The sequence below is a fragment of the Chelonia mydas genome, chromosome 4 (assembly GCF_015237465.2).
Source record: "Chelonia mydas isolate rCheMyd1 chromosome 4, rCheMyd1.pri.v2, whole genome shotgun sequence".
Taxonomy (NCBI): domain Eukaryota; kingdom Metazoa; phylum Chordata; order Testudines; family Cheloniidae; genus Chelonia; species Chelonia mydas.
The window spans coordinates 72,361,801-72,384,988 of NC_057852.1; the positions used below are offsets into that span (position 1 = coordinate 72,361,801).

General features: G+C 42.4%; 1 protein-coding gene and 1 long non-coding RNA gene across 6 annotated transcripts in view; one reads left to right on the forward strand and one right to left on the reverse strand.

Annotated features, from left to right (window-relative positions):
* Positions 1-23,188, forward strand: part of GALNTL6 (polypeptide N-acetylgalactosaminyltransferase like 6) — a 901,649-nt gene that overhangs the window by 847,544 nt on the left and 30,917 nt on the right. For all 4 annotated transcript variants that reach the window (XM_043545990.1, XM_043545991.1, XM_043545989.1 and 1 more), the window contains 2 exons: positions 9,065-9,286; positions 21,536-21,652. In XM_043545990.1, coding sequence (XP_043401925.1) covers positions 9,065-9,286; positions 21,536-21,652 — 339 coding nt within the window. The remainder of the gene's footprint in view (positions 1-9,064; positions 9,287-21,535; positions 21,653-23,188) is intronic.
* LOC122465705 overlaps positions 1-23,188 on the reverse strand; it is a 167,727-nt gene that overhangs the window by 52,116 nt on the left and 92,423 nt on the right. The gene's annotated exons all lie outside the window — the stretch shown is intronic.

A 23,188-nucleotide genomic window follows, 5' to 3' on the forward strand; every position in this document is an offset into this window, starting at 1 on the left:
GGGAAAGGTACATGATGCTCGCATCTTCAGGAACTCTGGTCTGTTTCAAAAGCTGCAGGAAGGGACTTTATTTCCAGACCAGAAAATAACCGTTGGGGATGTTGAAATGCCTATAGTTATCCTTGGGGACCCAGCCTACCCCTTAATGCCAGGGCTCATGAAGCCATACACAGGCAGCCTGGACAGTAGTCAGGAGCTGTTCAACTACAGGCTGAACAAGTGCAGAATGGTGGTAGAATGTGCATTTGGACGTTTAAAGGCGCGCTGGCGTAGTTTCCTGACTCACTTAGACCTCAGCGAAACCAATATTTCCACTGTTATTACTGCTTGCTGTGCGCTCCACAATATCTGTGAGAGTAAGGGGGAGATGTTTATGGCGGGGTGGGAGGTTGAGGCAAATCGCCTGGCTGCTGGTTACGTGCAGCCAGACACCAGGGCGGTTAGAAGAGCGCAGGAGGGCGCGGTATGCATCAGAGAAGCTTTGAAAACCAGTTTCATGACTGGACAGGCTACGGTGTGAAAGTTCTGTTTGTTTCTCCTTGATGAAACCCCCCGCCCCTTGGTTCACTCTACGTCCCTGTAAGCTAACCACCCTCCCCTCCTCCCTTCGATCACTGCTTGCAGAGGCAATAAAGTCATTGTTGCTTCACATTCATGCATTCTTTATTAATTCATCACACAAATAGGGGGATGACTACCAAGGTAGCCCAGGAGGGGTGGTGGAGGAGGGAAGGAAAATGCCACACAGCACTTTAAAAGTTTACAACTTTAAAATTTATTGAATGCCAGCCTTCTGTTGCTTCGGCAATCCTCTGTGGTAGAGTGGCTGGTTGGCTGGAGGCCCCCCCACCGCATTCTTGGGCGTCTGGGTGAGGAGGCTATGGAACTTGGGGAGGAGGGCGGTTGGTTACACAGGGGCTTTAGTGGCAGTCTGTGCTCCAGCTGCCTTTGCTGCAGCTCAACCATACACTGGAGCATACTGGTTTGATCCTCCAGCAGCCTCAGCATTGAATCCTGCCTCCTCTCATCACGCTACCGCCACATTTGAGCTTCAGCCCTCTCTTCAGCCCGCCACCTACTCTCTTCAGCCCGCCACTTACTCTCTTCAGCCTTCCACCTCTCCTCCTGGTCATTTTGTGCTTTCCTGCACTCTGAAATTGTCTGCCTCCACGCATTCGTCTGTGCTCTGTCAGTGTGGGAGGACAGCATGAGCTCAGAGAACATTTCATCACGAGTGCGGTTTTTTTTTCTTTCTAATCTTCACTAGCCTCTGGGAAGGAGAAGATCCTGTGATCATTGAAACACATGCAGCTGGTGGAGAAAAAAAAAAGGGACAGCGGTATTTAAAAAGACACATTTTATAAAACAGTGGCTACACTCTTTCAGGGTAAACCTTGCTGTTAACATTACATACATAGCACATGTGCTTTCATTACAAGGTCGCATTTTGCCTCCCCCCACCGCGTGGCTAACAGCGGGGAACATTTCTGTTCAGCCACAGGCAAACAGCCCAGCAGGAACGGGCTCCTCTGAGTGTCCCCTGAAGAAAGGCACCCTATTTCAACCAGGTGACCATGAATGATATCTCACTCTCCTGAGGATAACACAGAGAGATAAAGAACGCATGTTGTTTGAACACCAGCAAACATACACTGCAATGCTTTGTTGTACAATGATTCCCGAGTACGTGTTACTGGCCTGGAGTGGTAAAGTGTCCTACCATGGAGAACACAATAAGGCTGCCCTCCCCAGAAACCTTTTGCAAAGGCTTTGGGAGTACATCCAGGAGAGCCGCGAATGCCAGGGCAAATTAATCATTAAACATGCTTGCTTTTAAACCATGTATAGTATTTTAAAAGGTACACTCACCGGAGGTCCCTTCTTCACCTGCTAGGTCCAGGAGGCAGCCTTGGGTGGGTTCGGGGGGTACTGGCTCCAGGTCCAGGGTGAGAAACAGTTCCTGGCTGTCGGGAAAACCGGTTTCTCCGCTTGCTTGCTGTGAGCTATCTACAACCTCATCATCATTTTCTTCGTCCCCAAAACCTGCTTCCGTGTTGCCTCCATCTCCATTGAAGGAGTCAAACAACACGGCTGGGGTAGTGGTGGCTGAATCCCCTAAAATGGCATGCAGCTCATCATAGAAGCGGCATGTTTGGGGCTATCACCCGGAGTGGCCGTTCGCCTCTCTGGTTTTCCGGTAGGCTTGCCTCAGCTCCTTAAGTTTCACGCGGCACTGCTTCGGGTCCCTGTTATGGCCTCTGTCCTTCATGCCCTGGGAGATTTTGACAAAGGTTTTGGCATTTCGAAAACTGGAACGGAGTTCTGATAGCACAGATTCCTCTCCCCATACAGCGATCAGATCCCGTACCTCCCGTTCAGTCCATGCTGGAGCTCTTTTGCGATTCTGGGACTCCATCATGGTCACCTCTGCTGATGAGCTCTGCATGGTCACCTGCAGCTTGCAACGCTGGCCAAACAGGAAATGAGATTCAAAAGTTCGCAGTTCTTTTCCTGTCTACCTGGCCAGTGCATCTGAGTTGAGAGTGCTGTCCAGATCAGTCACAATGGAGCACTCTGGGATAGCTCCCGGAGGCCAATACCGTAGAATTGTGTCCACAGTACCCCAAATTCGACCCAGCAAGGCCGATTTAAGCGCTAATCCACTTGTCAGGGGTGGAGTAAGGAAATCGATTTTAAGAGCCCTTTAAGTCGAAAAAAAGGGCTTCATCGTGTGGACGGGTGCAGGTTTACATCGATTTAACGCTGCTAAATTCAACCTAAAGTCCTAGTGTAGACCAGGGATAAAAGGTCTAGACCCTCTTAAGTTGAAGCTTTGTAGCTAGCTAGTCAGTATTTTGTGAGATTCTGTGTATTTTAAAGGGAAATGGTTCAAATATTGTGGAGCAAAAACTGGTCCATGGTTAACGTTGCATTCTACTTTCCATTGTAAGCCCAATGGTGCCTCTTCCCCACTAAAAGATATATTTTTCAATCTCCCCTCAATTAATATCATTTGAAATCTCTTAGAAGATAAAACATGTTATAACTAAAATGTAATAAGAAAGCATTAATACCTATTTTCTATGTCCTAGATCTTTAAAACAGATATCTGAAAACATTTGAGTAGATGCAAAAATTGTCCACCGGTTACACATTCCAAAATTTAAGAGGAAAGGATTTAACTATATATTAAAAGTTATTAAGTACCAACCAAGGAATGTCAGAAGGAATGTTAAAATTCCTGTTATGTCCTCAGATATGATGGTGATATGAATAGTTACATAGATAGGCTCTTCAGGGGTTCTCATGAGTCTTAGGAAGATTTCAAGAGTATGATGAGCTTGCCATCCTGCTTGGTCATCTAAAGAGTCCCAATGCCCACTCCTACAAATCTTGGGCCTAGTCAGTACCTTGAGCATCTCAATGTTGGACATTATTATGTAAGGCAAGACTACTTTAGGCACTTTTAGAAATTTCTAAAATGTATCAGTGTCTCTGGCCATTTAAGATCGAGCTCTGGCCCTGTTTCAGGTTCAGTCCAAAATCAAGGTATTCTGGGGTTTATTGTTATAGCAGGGGAATGATAGGTTGGGAAGCAGTGCATACTGGGAAGGATGACAGAGATGTATGATTTTGCCATTTCAGAAAGAGGTAGGAATGGAAGGTAATAGGGCAAGCTGTTGAGTCTCTCCAGACAAGGTGCCTGGGAGGGGTTTTAAAAGAGTCTTATAAAAGACAACAATCAAAGAGTTGGGTAAAGTACCCTGAGGAAAGGTTGGTGTTGTGGGCTAGAAAGCCAGAGGCTCAGTGGGAGGGTAGAGAAAGACCTTAAAAGATTAGGTGATCCTCTTAAGAAATTCACTGCTTATGGTTCTCCACCAAAAGGCTGTGAAAAAGCCGAATACTAAAGGTTGATTGGGAGTCCGTGCATGGAAGGGTGACGATTTGTCTTGGTGAAGGACCATTTGTGAGCCCCTGCACCAACAAGTGGAGGTTTAAAGGACTTCTTTTGGACTTTTATTTTGCTGGACTTGTTTCTTCAGAAAGGATGGAGTATATTTCGTTAAGCCAGAGATCTAGACTACTCTACAAAGGAAGGGGGAAACTGAGGCAGTAGCTACATTTGCTACTGAAGAGGTAAGCCACTGCTACAGTTATTTACCAGTTTCCTCTTCCTTGGTGTCCTGTAGGACTCATGGTACTAAGTCAATGATCGGATGGCATCGTTTAAAAAAAATAGTATCATAATACTTTTAAAACTCTAAAACACGTCTAAAATAGTTTTCAGTTAAAACGTGGGATAAACAGAATACATGAGGGGATGATGTGCTACTGTAAAGGCAATACTAGCACTCATGGTTTTGCCTCTTCCGATTAATGTGGTTAAAATCTAGTTTAGCTCTGTCTACACAGGCAAGGGCAAATAGTATTCTCACATGGTTGGGAGATTTCCATGTTATAATGTTCCCTCAAAGAGAGCCATATTGCCTTTGTAGCTGTCATTCTTATATCAGATTTATATTTCCTTTTGTCATGGCAACACCCCATTCCCTTACTATTGAAGGCTAATTTCATGTAAATTACCCAGAAGAATTGTGTTGTTTTGTTTCCAATGAAATAGCAACAAAATTCAACCTTGTGTGGGGCATAAGTCATTCAGAACAGGGACTTCAGTGTTGTGATTTCTTAAACTCCCTTAATTGCACATGCCCCCATTCTTCAGGTTTTAATGTGTATGCTTCACAGAGACAAAGCACACAGTAACTTATCTTACAGCACCAGCCGAATGTACTTCATTTGTGATGTATCTCGCTGTCTTTGTATTCAGATAAGCCTTATTAGTTCGGAGATATCTAGGTTTGTGCAGATGCTTGAAGCAAACTAAATTAATAAAATTCAGGAGAGTGGTTTTCAAATGAATCTTGAAAGCAAATCAGAATAGGAATCAGGCTCACAAATATGCACAGACAATTCTGAAAGGCTACATTACCTTCTGTTGCTGATTTTCAGATGTATATTGTCCTCTATCTTATTACAGAACATATCAGCATTTTGCAGCTCTAGCATTCTATAAACAGAACATTACACGGTTTGAGGATCTTGTTTTTACAAACAAGGCTATAAGATTCCTTTAGTGTCAGAATGTCACCCAATGTGATGTGCGTATGGTATTTTTGTTTTGTGTTGGACAGCTGTGGAAGTGCAGATTTTAACTTGACAGAGAAAGAAAATGAAAGCCAATTAGAGAAACTTCTGGAAAAAGGGGCATCTGTGAAGATGCACGTTAAATGTGTGAGGGGGAGAGATGAATGTACTGAGTCCATACCCAACGCTGAACAGATAATATTAATTTTGTGGGGTTTGGTTGTATCAATTATCTGTTGCCGCCTTAATCTATAAGACCTCTTTCTGAATCTGTCAAAACAGTCGATAAAGGAGAACCAGGTGCCGTATTTATTTGGACTTTCACAAAAGTCTTTGTCAAAGTCTGTCACTCAAACTGTTTAAAAAAAAATTGAATAGCCATAGGTTGAGAAACTGGCTAAGCAAAATATAGGAATAAATGGTCAGCTTTCATCATGGGAGGTTAGCACCACGTTACCACAAGGTTTCGTGCTAGGACTAGTGTTTAACATTATTAATTATATGAAAAAGGAGGCAAAGGTATGAAAATTGCAGAAGACAAAATTATTCCAGTTAGTCAAGATTAAAGAAAACTGAGAGAAACTTAAGAGGCATGTAACAAAGCCAGGTGAATAGGCAACATGATGAATGCTGACAAATGCAAGAGAATGCACATTGGAAGGAATAATTTGTACTACTCATACTGTTTACTGCGGAGGTGGGCAAACTTTTTGGCCTGAGGGCCACATCGGGGTTCCGAAACTGTATGGAGGGCCGGGTAGGGAAGGCTGTGCCTCCCCAAACAGCCTGGCCCCCGCCCTCCTATCTGCCCCCTCCCACTTCCCGCCCCCTGACTTCCCCCCTCAGAACTCTGGACCCATCCAACCCCCCCTGCTCCTTGTCCCCTGACCACCCCCTCCCGGGACTCCCCACCCCTAACTGCCCCCCCAGGACCCCACCTCCTACCAACCCTCCCTGCTCCGTGTCCCCTGACTGCCCTGCCCCCATCCACACCCCCACCTCCGACAGGCCCCCCAGGACTCCCACGCCTATCCAACCTCACCTGTTCCCCGTCCCCTGACTGCCCCCCCCCGAACCTCTGCCCCATCCAACCGCTTCCTGTCCCCTGACTGCACCCCAGGGCTCCCTGCTCCTTATCCAACCCCCCCACTCCCCATCCCCTTACCATGCCACTCAGATCAGCAGGACTGGCAGCCATGCTGCTGCGCTGCCCGGCAGGAGCTCGCGGCCCCGCCGCCCAGAGCGCTGGCAGCATGGCAAGCTGAGGCTGCGGGCAAAGGGGGGCAGCAGGGGAGGGGCCTGGGGCTGGCTAGCCTCCCGGGCCAGGAGCTCAAGGGCTGGGCAGGATGGTTCTGCAGGCCCTCATAGTTTGTCCACCTCTGGTTTACTGGGTTCTAACTCACTAACAAAGGAAAAGTCCTGGGTATCATAGGGAACAGCTGAATGAAGACTACTGCTCAACATGGAATGACAGTCAGAAAAGCAAACAGAAGTTTAAGATGCAGAAAGAACAGGATGAAAAATAAGGTGCTCAATAGGCAAAAGACACACCCCTATGGAGTGTATTTAAGCCACTCAGCACCTCACAGAAAGTGTTCAACATCTCAGTGGTTTGGCCCACAACTTGCCAGTCTTTGTCCATGGTTTTTATTGTGTATTTTAGGATGCAAAGTTAGACTGCAAGTCTGTATAATGTGTAGCCATAATAGTATTTCTTTTCGCCCTTGTAGAACTGTAATAGGACATACTTAATCCCTTGCCTATCTAAGTGTACTGGAACCAGTGGTGTCATGCACCAAAATGATCAGAGGGCTTTATGAAATACCAAAAAAAAAAAAGATACAAACCACTCAACAAATATTTAAAGTAGCATTCTAAGGTCTCTCACAAACCCATGCATGCTGCAGTGTCTGTGTACACTGAAGGGGTCACCCTCTACTCTGAATGTCCTGCTTTTTGACAGGCAAGAGAAAAATCTGGACTGAGCCTCATTCACATGCAACTTTCCCTTGCCCCACATAGGTGGGGGAGTCAGTTGCATAGGCAGTGGCATTCTAGCCCTGGTGAATTCACAATTGATTTCACAGTTGTGATCCATGCAGATGAAGGGGTGGGGAGTGGCAGGCTTGGACCAGGGAGTAGTTGGGGTACGGGTAGGTCCAGAGGGGCCACATCATCCTCTCACCAGCTCTGTGGAAACGATCCAAAAAAGGTAACGCAACCTAAACTTGGATGGCTTTTGTTGCGTCCCGAGAACCTCCCCACTTCGGCCCGCGGAGAGACGCATGCAGCCACGCTGCCGGCTCTGTCTGCTGCAGGCATGGCCTCCTGCAGCTCCCATTGGCTGTGGGAGAGGGACAGAGACACCATCATTAGTTGCCGGGCAGAGTCAGCCATGGAGGCAGCATCACTTTTTTCCACAATGAATATAAACAAGTCAAAATACCGAAAACAACTATCTGTTGCACCCCTTGCTGCAATCCTGAAGGTTTCAACTGCTCAGTCACTGAGGTCAAACATCAACAAACTGACAGAACTGAAGCATTGCCAGGTGTCTGGCAAACACTAAAAACTCTCTGGCAGGCGAAGAATTGTATAAAGTTGTAGGACAGTTTTATTATTTCTAAGAAATTTGAAATAAAACATACAATATAAATGTGTTTTTTTTCTGAACACCATCTTCAGTGACATTATTGGCCCGCTGGGAGGATTTGAGGACTGGCACTGGCCCTAAGGTAAATTGAGTTTGAGACCCCTGTTTTATGGGGATGCAACTCACTCAGAGACTTTAAGGCCAGAAGGGACCCTCCTGATCATCTAGTCTGACCTCCTGCACATGGCAGGCCAATGAACCTCACCCACTCCTGTAATAGGTCCATAATCTCTGACTGAGTTACTGAAGTCCTCAAATCATGGTTCAAAGACTTCAAGTTACAGAGAATCCACCATTTACTCTATTTTAAACCTGCAAATTATCCATGCCTCATGCTGCAGAGGAAGATGAAAAACCCCAGGGTCTCTGCCAATCTGACCTGGGAGAAAATTTCTTCCAATCCCAAATATGGTGATCAGTTAGACCGTGAACATGTAGATGAGACTCACCAGCCAGACACCTGGGAAAGAATTCTCTGTAGTAATTCAGAGCCCTCCCCCCTGGTATCCCATCTCCAGTCGTTGGAGATATTTGCTAATAGCAATCTTCAGCCCCCTCCAAGCTACCTGAGCAAACACCCATGCAAGGAAAGGAAAGTGGCTTCATTGCTCTGTTGACTATCCTAAGCTCATCCTTCTATGCAGCATTACTGGTTACAGGCATTAGTAGTTTATGTAATGTTCTGTATTCAGAATTCATCCTACCTTCTGAATATATTAATAATGCCCAGTTAGCTGTGTGTAACTAGAGAGCCTAAGCAGACTTGTTACTAAGCCAGTTTTTGCAGATATGCCACTCTGGCTTCTGAAAGATCGGGGACATTTTGGGGCCCTGAAGGAGATGCATTGTTCAAAAATTGGACTGTGTATAATATTTTACTATATGAAGCAAAACTCCAATTTCAAAATTCAACTGCATCAAAACTATGGAAAAACAACATTAGCAATCAAGTAAAAAAAATGGGAGCTTCACAGTGAGATTCCAGTTGAAATAATTAGCTGAATTTTTACTGTATCTGGTTAATTAAATCCCCATTCAGCAATTGCACTGAAGTATTAAAAAAACAAACTGCATGAAGCCATCCGTCTAATTAAATCATGCTCCTAACTGTGTTTAATTCCAAAGAGGTTTACCATTTATTTAATACACCACCATCCAAAACATGATAAGATTCCAAGTCAGGGTTGTTGTTTTTTTACTTCGTGTCAATTATATCATCTAGTCAAAGCATGGACAGGTTAATGACTCTTTCTTTCTGCTACACAGAACCTGAAGCGTGTGGCGGAGACATGGATGGATGAGTTTGCAGAGTACGTTTACCAGCGGCGGCCCGAGTACAGGCATCTCTCAACAGGTGATATCTCAGCCCAGAAGGAGCTACGCAAGCACCTTAAGTGCAAGGACTTCAAGTGGTTCATGGCTGCAGTGGCATGGGATGTCCCTAAATATTACCCTCCTGTGGAGCCCCCACCTGCTGCCTGGGGGGAGGTAAGGAATACCCAAGCTAGACCAAATTTAACAGCATGTTCCATCTTTATTGCAAAGCAATTTGTTAGATCACCGAATTTCATATAAAGTTACTGAAACTTTTTACATTATAACAAAGCCCTTATGAAATGAGGTTTGGCTCCTATTACTAGTGGTGTCATTAAGGGAGCTTGTAGTGATTGGCATGATCTATGAAACAGCCACTAAAATAAGAAACTGACATGTCTGATGTCTATGGCTGTTCCTGGTATAATCCCTTATAATCTTCTGTTCACCATGATGTGCATGCACAACAAGGACAGAAGGTTCAGAAAGAACAAATAGTCATTACAGCATATTACAGGATGGCTTTCAGAATCTGATTTTTGACAAGGGAGGCCTGAGGTCAGTGCACATTTTTATATGTGTTATTACAAATTACATGCATAAATTAGGTATTCGTTAGGTACCTATCTAGTGTTTTGTCTGGTCAGATTTGCATATGCAACAATGAGTGGGGTTCTTTTCCTAAAAAAATTGGCCCATCTTGCCTCATTCTATGTTCTGATTGCTAGTTGGCTTTGGTTAGTGGTATCACAGCTGGAGTTTAAACAAAAAGGAAATAAGGAGCCATACTTTAATATTATTACGCCATGCTGGGGTATGTGTTAGCAGGTTGCTGGGGCGCTTCTCAGATGCATTCTGCCTTCAGATTTATTCCTCTTAACATATTGGGGGAGCACACCAATAGCCTACTAATGCACACCTTGTGGCGACAGGTTGCTTTATGTATTAGAAATAAATTAATACACAAGGGCTGTAGAGAAGGAATATAATTTATATGTCTTGTTGGAAAAATTGCACTGGCCTTTTACATCTTCAACCTTAAAGGAGAGATGCAAAAGATTTTTTTTCTTTTTGATTATGATTTGTAAAGAAGGCTTGACTTTTTAACATATTTTTCTGTCTTTTTTTTAAAGAACTTTAGAAGTATCAGTAATGTCAATTCTAGTCTTCCCTGGTTTTGCTAGAGGACTTCTTGGGGCTCTCAGATTATAAGATTTTACACGTGAATTGAAGGAATGAAAGGGTTTAAATTGGAACAAATGTTTTTGGTGAAATCCCCTAAACCTCCAGGGGTCCCCGTTATGCCAGGATATTCTCCAGGAGGGGAGATCTAACCAGTTTTTGGTCCCTTTCTCTTAAGAACATTTTAAAATAAACCAATTTTTTTACATATTGTAGCAGGATTTTTAAAATAACCTCTCAGATTACAGTCACTTGGGCCTTTGCACTCTTATTTTAGCCCCCAACTACAGTACCTCAAAGTACTTGATGGTGCTAGTGCCTTGACATACGCAAACTCCTGACACGGTGAATTCCCTCATTTTTGTTTTTTCTCATTAACATTTTGTTTCATAAACTTCATTTGAACTGGTTATACCCAGAGGCAATAGAAAATTAATAGAAGAAGTCAGGAAAGACCAAAGTTCAGTAACTCCTCCATGTCCCTCCATTAAAACCCACACTCAGACACATCTCTGCAGCTGCAGGACTTTGAACATGTGATATATACCTACCTTGCTCTATTGTACAATCCTCACTCAATGCTCCAGAGAGGCAAAAAGGAACATATCCAGACCTGTGAGATTCAGATATTCATGCTTTACCCAATTATTAATACACATTTTACATGATGCACTGTCTGGAGTGGCTCACGACTGTGCGTGCCAAGCTCAGGGCAGACTGTCAAAAAGCAGGGAAGACACCCTAAACTGGTGGTATGTTCTATCATTAGATTTCGCCAACCCAGTAATTAATGTCAACTCCTGAATCGCTATAGCAGTCTTACCATGGAGTTACAGACAGACCCCTTGGGCTCGCTAGTCTATTTTGCCACCCAGGTAAGCTGGATTTAGTGATAAATGGTCACTTACATGAAAAATCATAAAATATTCTGGTTGCTCCCAGTCCCAGGAGACCAGTCACTTACCCCAGATCTTGGACCTTGGATCTCACAGCAAAGACCATGCTGGTAGCCAATTCTAGAGTAAACTAACTAAGGATTTATTAACTAGGAAAAATAAATGAGAATTATTTATAGTTTACAGCAAGCAAATAAGTTTCAGTCTACATTTCAAAAGGTGACAGTTATAGTAATCTGTAAATTCTAAATGTCTTTCAGGGCTAACTTTTGCCAGGCAGCATGGGGATCTCTTTGCTTATGTTTAGGAATCTTTGCCCCTCAGAGTCCAGACAGCATGGAAGAAAGATTCAGTTTCTCCTGTCAGGGATTTTTATCCTCTCTGGTCCAGAGCCCAAAGTTATGGGCTGAGTTATGCATCCATCTCTCCTTCCTGGAAGGAGTTAGGAATGCAATCAACAAAGTCTCTGTCCTTTGATGCTACACAATACATCATTTGCCTTCAGCAGGCCATAGACAAACACTTTACCTTAATCAATGCTTCTTTTCCTGTTTGGTGAGTTAAAAAATTACAGAGGTTTATAGTGCAAACACTCAGTATAACTTTATACCACGGGCTGTAGAGATTATAAGTGAGATAAATATTTGCAGCAGTCTACCAGCATTTCATAAAATCTGAACACATCTTTATCAACTTAACATCTAATATCTATTTTGATAATACTAACGCCCCGTAAGCAAGACTAGTTTCCTGCTATGCATTTGTGAGTATTCAGTGAGGGCCTCGGCATGAGCTGGCACCTGGTCTGATATGATATTAAGGTGTTTTTAAAATGAATCATGGGGACTGTGTATCTATTTTTTCCTACTAAAAATACCCCCAGACACCACAGAATGGAACTGAGACCCAAAGGCTCTCCCATTCCCCTAAAAATATGTTCCATCTGTAAACTAACCTGAGCTGAAGTTTTTTTCCTGCTTCTCTATATTTTTTTGAGACTTTCCCGTACCTGGAAAGTTTTAATTAATTTGTCAGCACTTGCAGAGACTTTGAACAAACTTAAAGGCCAATGGCTGTTATAATTAGAAATTGAAGGAAGGAAAACAGATTGCTCCTTATTACTCTAGAAGAATCGAGCAGCCAGAAAAACTTTACTGGCTATGCATATCAAGAATCTTTTATGGGACATCTGTGCCAAGACGGACCTTCATTCACTTCTCCACTTGCACTTGGAAAGGATTTACATCTGCTTCCCTGTGCCAGTCTGAGACAAGGTAAACAATGAAGTCCTCAGACAATCTGTGGCTCCAGCATCTTAATACCTAACTAGTGAATGATGTGTGCAGCCTTCTTTTTGCAACTTCTCCCTTCTTTTTGCAAACACACCTGCTGGGAATTTGACTGGTAAATGTCTTGGCAAACTCTATTCATGATAGAAAAGAAGTAAATTAAACAAACTCCTTTTCAGCCTTGATGTTGCCTGATCTTTGGGAATTAATTGTGCCACTGTCCTATGTAGCTGTCCTATGTAGCTGGAAGAGTGTATGTGCTCCATCTGGTATTGTGCTCTGAAATGCATGCAAAATGGCAGTTGTATAATAGATGTGGGAGAGACTTAGTATATACTGAGTATATTACTATTAGTTTTGTATCTAGACAGGAGGGTAACACCATTTTTACTGCTACCATGGGAAAAATACAAATTAAAACAGCTTAGTTTGATCCTTCTGATTATGTGCTAGATTGCCAAGTATGTGCTACCAGTTGAAGGGTATGTCTACTATCCATTAAATGATGCATAAACACTCCTTTCTGTTCAAAGAAATGTAATTTCATGCAGTGCTGGTACTTGAAGTCTTGTCCAGTGAAGTAAAAAGTGGTGCTGGGGTGGATGAGATTTGTCATGAGAATGATTTAATAGTTTTAAAACTTAGATTCAAAGTACTTATGGTCCAATGTGTTTTTACAATCATTTCAAACTTTTAACATTGTCTGTGGGAACGTGTTTTTTAAAAGACGAAACATAAAATGGTGACCATGAGTAAATTGGTTCTGGACTTTGTGTCATGCTTTCAAGATCCTACAGGAAAATCATCCCTTTTCCTGATCCAAAACTTAAATGTTAAGGTTTGGCTCTGTTCTGCTATAGGGCTTGTTCAATATTCAGTAAGTCTGTCTGGGATTGCGCTCATGCTAAGTCATGGGGCCTGAACCCACTCCTCTCTGGCCCCCAATGAGAATTCACGGATTTGATAGAACCACTTTACAACAGTGATGGGAAATCCCAGAACTGAAACACTGAAATTAAACCAGATAGCCTATATGAAAAAGCATCAAAGTTTTAGGACTGAGTAACTCTCTTCTCTCTGAAAGAGAAACAGATGTCTTTTTAGAAGTGTCCGCTTCATATCCTTAATGACTTTGAGTCAATCTCAGTCCATCAGTTTGTCATATTTATGTTGTACAAAAGCAATATAACATTCACCCAGCCCCATATTGCATACTGCACAGTTTCTGCACCACTCAAATTCTCTCATCAAGGTTAGTGTCAACCTGTGATCGACAGTCCCATGCTTTCTCTATGTTTCATTCAGGCTGTGCTTGACTTCTTTTAACCTGGCCTTTTCCTTTTTTATGTTTCACACAAAGAACAGGACCTTTTAAGTTACTGCATATCAGTTAATATGAAAGGAGGCTCATTGCTTGGCATTCAGTCTGTAGATTCTGATGTCTGAAAGATTATCTAAGGACATATTGTGTAGTAAATAATAATAGTATTGTGTAGTAAATAATAAATCTAAGGACTAATAAGTGTAGTAAAGCCAGTGTAAGTACTGCTTACTTAAAAGGCAGAGGGTGAACAGAGGCATTCCCATTTTTGCACCCAAGTAAATGCTGCTCATGTTCTCTCTAGGAGATACAGCCACTATGGTATTCAGAGCACTAAACCACATTGTGTGAAAAGCATTCTGTAAATTGGTAGCAATTGGAAGCCTCTTATGATGCTGTATTGAATTGCCGTGACCCTGACAACAGAGTCAGGGCATCATCTTTGCTATTCAAGGGCAATACATCATTTGGACAGATTATTAAACTGAGCAGTAGTTCTGACATGATTTGCCATTCATTTCATGTACTGGAGATAACTTAAACACCTCATTTGAGAACTCTGTTTCAGTCATTTCCTGAATCCTAGACATGCACTTGCAGTTATTAAATGTCATTAAACTGGTATTATTCCATAGTACCACATAAAGTTATTTTTAGATTAAGGTTACACATTCCGAAGAGTACTGATATTTATTTTGAAATTGATGTTTTTGTGACCTTCAGTGCACAAAACTGAGATCCAACTTGCCTTAGGGACTGCCTCTCCCTTTCTGACTCACCACAACACTTGCCTTCATCAGGAACACGTAAGCATCCTCGGTGAAATCATGGCTCCTCGGAAGTCACTGGGAACTTTGCCATTGACTTCAGTGAAGCCAGGAATTCACTCTGTCTCAAGTGAAACTCGTCAGAGCTGAAAGCTGAGCATTGCTTTCAATACCTAAAAGGGATATTAGTTTAATAATATAGTTTTCTGTATTTTTAATTAATCAAAGGCAGGAATTGTCACTATGTTAGCACTGGAAGTTCTGTTTATCTCAGTGGCATCTTTTTTGACATAAATTAATGCAAATTTCCTCAAAGGGAAAAAAAAGTTCTCATGTTGTTTTTTAAACTAGATAAAGGAATTTAAGGTGTGACTACCCTGTCACTGTGCTGTCATTATATTTTTTTAAACATAAGAGACACTGACTTTTTGTACATTATCAATTCTAAATTTACCAAGTGTGGAGAAAGCATTTAAGAAAAGATTTTCAAACTGGCTTAGGGGATTTAGGAGCATAAATCCCATTGGCTTTCTATGTATTATGTGCTTCTAAATCCCTTAGTCACTTTTGAAAAAAAAATCTATCCCTTCGTTTTGGTCTCGTCGGGAAAATTTGGTGCCACGAGTAGTGGCAGCAGCAATTTGCATAATGTGCGACAGCTGTTGGCTGTCAACCTGTGTTTTGGAGCAACCTGGGTCTTCATGATGAGCAGTTACAGAAGATGCACTCTGTCTTGTAATGTCCCCAGTCAAACTGATCAGTTGTGCATTGTCACTCACCCCCTCCATGAATAACATCACATGAGTTATCTTCACAGCTAATCAATTAGCAAAAATATTCCAGAAATCTGCTTTCCATGTTTGGATGGTGTGGCAAATACGCAGTGGGCATGGCCTCTCTGCACTCCTGATCACTTTTTAAAAGTGTCTGCACTATGCAGTGGAACTCTGCAGTCTCATCGTTCTCCCCCCGACTCTCAGTGCCTCAGCCCATTCTCCAAATAAGTTCCCCAACTCCAATTTAGAGGACTGTGCTGTTTTAAATTTCTGCATAGAATCCTGCATGCTACTTAGTTCATAGCTACAGTTCAGTCCCAGGGATTCAGAGAACAGTGATTTCCGGTTTCTGTTCTCTTCTGATAGGGGCTGCTATCAGAGTGCACGAGCCATTTAAAACTCCCCTAAGCTTTGATGAATGTAAGGAGTGACAAAGAGAAACTACTCAACTAGGACCTGAGAGGACTGTGAATCATATCATGGCAGAGTACAGACAGGTACCTGCAAAGAGGCAGAAAATGAAGCAGCCTCCTTTAGAGAAATATTTTGTGAAAATTACAGTTAGAAAACATTGATGGTTTTCATGAAAGGGGTACACATTTTTAACATTAATCAAGATTTTGGTTTCCTTAATAACAAATCTTCTTGGAAAGAATTTGTTTTATAAAATAGCATTTTTGCAGATCAGCATGGTTTTAACTGGCACATCAAAATGTGCATAGTAAGAAAAATATGTATGTTTGCTTCCAGGCTCTGCCTCATCCACTCATTTCCAACCCATATATCACCACCCAAACCAGGATAAAAAGAGAAGTTCTTATTTAATCTTCAGCATAAGAAAGGGATTACAATATAAAGGGAAAAAATCCTTTAAATGTCCTTAATATTGAACAGTCTTCTACAGAACTCATTTCGGCTTGTTCCAACAACCAGGGTGTAAATATGTCTTTAACTTTTACAACATATTTAGACATTTTTAGCAACCTAAAGTTTGTCAACTAGATCTTTACGTATATTAACCATTCAAAGCCTTGACTAGCACAATGTTTACTTAAATCACAGGCTTCCGCCAGTGCTTCAGATCCCATGAGTCAGCTTCCTCTACAAAGTGCAGGGTTTTTTATAAATATCTCTACCCAAGAGATTTGGTGGAAAGTGTAATTGTAATTCCTCCCACTGATTAAGAGAAATAGGGAAATACTTTAATTAAACATTCAAAACTCTAGATTGTAAATTGAATATTCTAATATTTGATAAATAACCCAATACTAGTTCGTAGTTGAGTTGGCCGTTTTGACACTTTGTGCCAAAAATATTTTGTATTTACAATTCCCGCATTTTATGGAGGTGCCCAAGAAGCAGGAACCTTTATCAGTTACGGTGGAGGATATTGTTTTTTGCATAGCTAACAGACTAATATCCCTAGCTTCAGACAGTCATGGTGCAGAAGATTAGCAAGGGATGATGTCCCGTCATCCTCACTTTTAAGGCCTGCCACGGCTTAAACGTCTTGCCTCTAAGGCCTTCCACAATCCCACTTTGGCCTATGTTTCAGATTCTGCTTCATGGCATGTCCCTCCTCCCATGATTTGCTCTATGTTCTGAATGACCTCACAATCCAGTGTGCCAAGACCCTTCTGTCTCAGCAAAATTCTTCCTAGGTATTGTCTATACTACGAAAGAGGTATCTTGTTAACATGTGTTAGCTAACAATTGTTAAAATCCTAGTGTAGACAAGGCAAGTTGTAGCTTTAACATGTTAGCCGGTCAAGGAAAACCTGACCCTCACTAGGCCCGTGAGGAGCCAGTGCCTGCTCTTCATGACCTGGACACTTAGAGTATGTCTATATTGCAATGAAAAACCTGCCTCACCAAGTCTCAGGGCTCAGGTCAATTGACTCTGGCTTGAAGGGCTAAAATTGGAGTGTAGATATTTGGGCTTGGGCTGGAGCTCAAGCTTTGTGACTCTCTCCATCCTTCCCCATGGGGTCTCAGAGCCCAAGCTCCAGCTCAAATGTCTACACTGCAGTTTTTAATCCCACCACCAAAGCCCTGTGAGCCTGAGTCAGCTGACCCGGGCCAGCCACAGCCATGCTGCAGGTCTTTTATTGCTTTGTAGATATACCCTTTAAGCACAAGGAGCTGGAGCCAACAGTAGCAAAAGTTCCTCTCCGTCAATACCTTCTTTTCCCAAGTGCAGGAGCAGCAAAGAAAGCAGGGAGAGCCAGGGCCTGCCAGTCCCCTGACTCCTAGTATCCTCCCCTTCATTCCTCTACGATTGGGACCCTTTGTGGGACTCTGCTGCATGACTCTATTTAAGCCCTCCTGCACTCTTCACTAGTGTTTGTGTCTCAGCGTGCAGTGTGATGGTGTTTCAGAATTTTGATGCACATTAAGGCATAAATACAAAGTTTGCAGTGTTTTCTGAATGACAGCATTGTTTTCCACTACATCAAATTCTACCATGGAGGATTTTAAGGGCCAGATTTCTAAAGGGGCCTCAGTCAGGCATTCACTTTTCTGTCTGCATTTTTGCCCAGACAAAACCCTTGAGTGCTTATTTTTTTTATTTTTTTTTTTAGCATACTCAGCTGTGTGTGTACAGGTAACAGAAACTGGGGGTGAACAAATGCGCTTTGCATGTAACCATTCTATCTTTTGTACGTATGAGTATTAGAATCTGCCCCTGTGTATTAGAAGGCTGCTCAATAATTGCATATGTACAAATGAGGAAAACTTTTTGAAAATTTAGACTTGCCTTTTTCAGTAGTTTTAACTCAAAGTCCAATAACTTAGAAATGCATATTAGCCTGTTATTGGAAATGGGAGTCTCAGATGCACGCTTCCTTAATCAAGAAAAAACAACAACAAGCCACACGCTGTCTGAGACTTCCTGCTTTCCTTACCCTGTTATGCAAAAGAATCTTGTAGGATTTGCAAGCAGCATGGTGCTGATTCTCTGTAGAATATTCCCTGTCGTTCTGACGGCAGTTTGAACGGCTCCATTCAGTTTCTCACAATGGAAAAGGCCGCATAGGAGTACCACAAAGCAGGAGTATGAGCCCGATTTAAATGCTTTTATCATCAAACCCTTTTCTCCACCCCAAATAAAACAATGCTCTCTGACTGGAAAAGTAGATTGAGGCAAAGAAAGGATGAGATATGGCACTGGGACAGACACACACAACAATGCAGAGAACAGAGAAACAAATGCTGAAGAGTATTTCATTAGTAGAAAGAGGAGAGAGGGGAAACAGAGAGAACTGGGCAGATAGGAAGTGAGCTAAAGGAAACTTTAAAAATGAAAACTCTCTCCAGATAGATAGATGATTGAATCTATCCCTTAAATGTAGAAGAATAGGATAAGAAAATTCTCTCACCAGACAAAAATATGAAAGCCCTACTAATACCATAAGGCTTTAAAAATGAAACATTGAAATAGTATTTATTTTACTGTTAACACTAGTTTCATAGCCTCTCTGTTTTAGTTGGTGTCTATGCTTTGAGTATATAACATGAAGAGCGAAGCATTAAGAAAACAGCTAATAGTTTTCCAGTAGGACAGGTACTCTTTATTTGAACTAAGTGAAATTAATCACATTAGAGGTGTCTGAATGAGGCTCTGGTGAGGTAACAGTCAAAACTGCATTTGAAATTGATCTTTAACTTCAGTTTTAAAACCTTGAAAATTTGAAATTAAAATGTTTCCCTGATCTTGCTAGTTTGTGTTTTTCTAAAACATGTGAAATGAAGGCAGAGTTTTGACAACCTGGCTGACTACTTCAACCGCAGAACACTTTTTCAGTTAACAAGCCTTCCGCTCAGTCTTACACAGTCTGTGTGAGGGATTGAGCGCTGAGATTCTTTGAGCTAAATAATCAAAGTTGCAAGTCAGGTCATTTTGCCCAGGCAATAGTGTGCATGCAGTTCTCTGCAAATGTGGAAAAGTTGTTTTCATTTCTAAGTTTGCAAGAATCTCACAGTTGGTTTTTGAAGATGGATATATATATCTGAACATATCAGCACACACATTTCGTCTTTAATGGGAGAGATGAGTGCTCAGCGTCTTTGAAAAACAGGCTCTAATTCTGTATTGTAATTTCAAGGAAATTTGACATGCACTCCGTCTCCCATGCACTTAGCTTTAGCAGCATTTTTCATAAGTGGAAGTTATTTGTTTTTGTAAACTCCTTTTACAGTGGTTATTTCTGTGTGATTATTGAAGCTACCCTTTCCCATATGCTGCAGAATAATTTCTCTTTCTCCACAATTGCTACCTACCACCAGATGAAGCCAGACATATCAGTTACCAGGATTCTGACTGACTGACTAATGGCTAGCATTCTGTTGAGAACTCCTGATCCCAGCTGGGGTGCCATAAATTCTATCTGCCTTAATACCTTCCTTCTTGTGGAGGAGAAGGGACCTGTAGAAATCAAGATTCTCCAGTATCATCTTATTCTCTTTAAATTCTTTTCAAAGGTGTTCTGCTAATTTAAATCACAGAAGGGCTAAAGGGATGAGTTCTGCCCATTTTCTTCTTTATTCCCTTCAAATTATTTGTCTAAGTCTGAATCATCCTTCCATGTTAGACATGACTCCCTTTAGAGTCTATCAATGCTACTCCTGGAGCTGCCTGCAGGAATTGAGAGAGAGAGATTTCCTCCATCCTCTTAGAGAGCTTAATGTGCTGCTTAGCTCCTGCCTGCCTGGGGAGTCATCAATTGTGTTCAGAACCTAAATTCAGATTCCCAATATGGTCACACATTACAGTAACACTAGACAACTATTTCCCTTGCAGACATCTTAGAAACTAAAATAGTAATTGTATATAGCACTGTACAAACAATAACTAATTAACCCTCAGAACACTATTCGAAGGTAGCTAGATAGTTACTATCATCCCCATTTTACAGAGGGAGAAACAGAGGAATTAAGTGTCTAATTTAGTGATACTCAGGCTGAGGCTCAGGAGCCACAAGTGGCTCTTTAATGTCTCTCTTGAAACTCTTTGCAGCACATGATATTAAAACACTGTATGATTTAATTGTTAACCAATCTAAGTTATTAACCAATCAGGATGCTTTTACAATGTTGTTAACCAGCTGTAGTTGATCAAATAATAATACTTGGTCAGTTATTTTGCTGTGAGAATAATATATATATATATATATATTAGGGCTGTCAATCTCAGTTAACGCATGTGATTAACTCAAAACAAATTAATGCGTTTTTTTTTAGTGAGCATTAATCACACACCTCTGGAGATGGGGCTCAGCAGCAGCAGGGTGGCATCCCCATTGCCTGCACCATCCCCTCCCTGCTGGACAGGGCCGGTCCGAGGGGTGGCAAAGGGAGCCACCGCCCAGGTGCCCTGCACCGTCGCATGCCTCTGGGGCAGGAATGCCCCTCCTCCTGATGCTTTGCTCCACTGCTGCTCCTACCTCCTATTTCCCTCCCATGGAGCCACCCCTGGCCAAGCTGCTTAGGACCAGGAGCCTGCCTCCTGTCTGCTGCACAGAGTGGGGGTTGGGGAGGTGGGCTGATGTTGGGATGTCCCTTTCCTGCCACCCATATATGCGGTCACCGCTGAGCGGGAGGTCAAGGAACAGGGGCATCCAGTCTGCTGCTGGCTCAGAAGTGAGTGCTGCTGACAGCAGCTGCTGCTGGCGGAAAAAGCGTTCAGGCTCATGAGTGCTCTGCTTAAAGAGATAGCACTCCCCCAACACACACACCCACAAGCACTGGAACTGTGTGTGTCTGAGCTTTAGAAAACTATCACCCTGAATTCTGATAGAGGTTCAAACAGGAGATTCCTCTGAATGAACTTGATCTTGCTTGCTTTGTTGGCAGGAGAGAAACAATCAAACTAAACTTTATCCTCCCAAGATTTCTTTTTCATTCCAGTCCTTATACCCCAAACTATTCTAATAAAAAACATCACCTCAATTTCTTTACAGAATTTTTCAAATACTGGAGCAGAGGAAGGAATAAATCACTTCCCGGATACAGTCTCTTCAGCCTCTCTGCCACATACAAAGCCCCATTGATGATACATAAGCAATGTGCTTATAGCCATATCTCTAGTTTCTGACTGAACCAAGACAGAGTCAAATCTCAACATCCTCATCCTCACAAGTCCTATTCTGCAGCCTGCTGTATAATGTGAAATGTTGCTGCTTGGTTTTGCAGATTCGAAATGTGGCAGCCAATCTCTGTGTGGACAGTAAACATGGGGCCACAGGGGCAGAGCTGAGGCTAGATGTTTGTGTGAAGGACGGCTCAGAACGGACGTGGTCACATGAACAGGTATTTTAATGACATAAAAATGCAGCGTAAAATTGTTGCTTCTCTTCCCCAGATTCTAAAGACTTTTCTGAGGTTTTCTCCTCCTCCTAAGTCTAAACACGGTGTGGAATTTTTAAAAATCTGTTGTTGGCCTTAATAGCTTTTACAAAGCAAACCTTAATATTACCTTAGATTCTCCACTAGTCATCTTTTTTGGTGTTTTCCCCTAGCTTCATTTATGGAAAGAGGAGTTATGCCCAGAAGTTCTTTAGGCTTCCGATTTTTGCTTAGTTACACAAAAATGTTGACTTGATTCATTTAGCTCTCAGCATTTCTGAAAGTAGACATGTTTGTCATGAAACATCCACATCTGTATTATAAAAGAGCAGAGGAGCCTACCAGACATGTCTCCTTCTTGTCCCTTCAGCCGAATAACCCTAATGACTGGAAATGAGATAAAAAGATTTCAAATATGGTGGATTCAAAGTGGGTCAGGTCAATGGCCAAGAAAATGATCTTAGCAGCTGTGCTTTAAATGAATTTTGGGTAGAAGGAAGCAATATGTATTTCCAGTAGTAACCATATGGATTCAAAGAGGCCAGAAAGGAAGAGGTGGCAATCAAGAAAAGAGATAATTAATTAATTATCAATCATGTTTATTAGGACAGTGCCTAAGAGCCAATCAATAATTGTGCTAGGCACTGTACTAGTAGATAGTCTCTTGCCTGAAGAGTTTATAGTCTCAATACACAAGGAGGGTGAACCATGTGATGGCAACAAACATTGTGTTCGTTCCCAATATTTGGGGCGGGGGGGGGGGGGGTAGGGAGTTTACTTAGGAGGGGATAAGCTAAATGGAAAGGGAAGACAAGCGGGTGAGGAGGACAGGTCAGGGGAGAAAGAGGTAAAAGGGGCAGGTGAAGAGGAATAAGGATGAGGTAAAGAGACGGAGGGAGGCAGAGGGTTGGAGCAAACAGCCAATCTGCACAGGGCAGAGAGAGTGCAGTCAAAACTGTAGGAAGTTCTCTGAACACTGAAAGATCCCTGGTTTGGCTGCTTCCACTACTACCATTATTGGTTGGCCAGCTGCTCTCTGCTATTTTTCTCCAAGGCCATATGCTGAGGAGGAGCATAGGGGAAGGAAAGAGGGGAGGCACCACTTGGGTCATAGTCCCTACACAGTCCTGAATCCAGGGAGATTCTGTGGGTGGGTGGGCGGGCCTGGCCAGAGCCCCATTTTGTCCTCTCCCATCCCAGTGCAACAATCCTTCTTTGGCTTCTTCTGCTCCTACTGTTTGGAAACGAAGGAAAGAAGGGTGCTGGGATGGTACTTAAATGAGTTGGGGTAAAGGGACAGCTTTTTGAGAATGGGGGGCAGACGAGGAGGAGAGAGAGAAGGTTGAGAGCAGTGGAGACATGAGAGTGAGGCCAGGAGGTTAAGGATTGATTTGATCAGTCTATAAGTATCTATATGGAGAACAGAAATTTGATAAGGCTCTTCAATCTGGCGGACAAAGGTATTAAAAAAAAATCCAATGGCTGGAAGTTGAAGTAGAT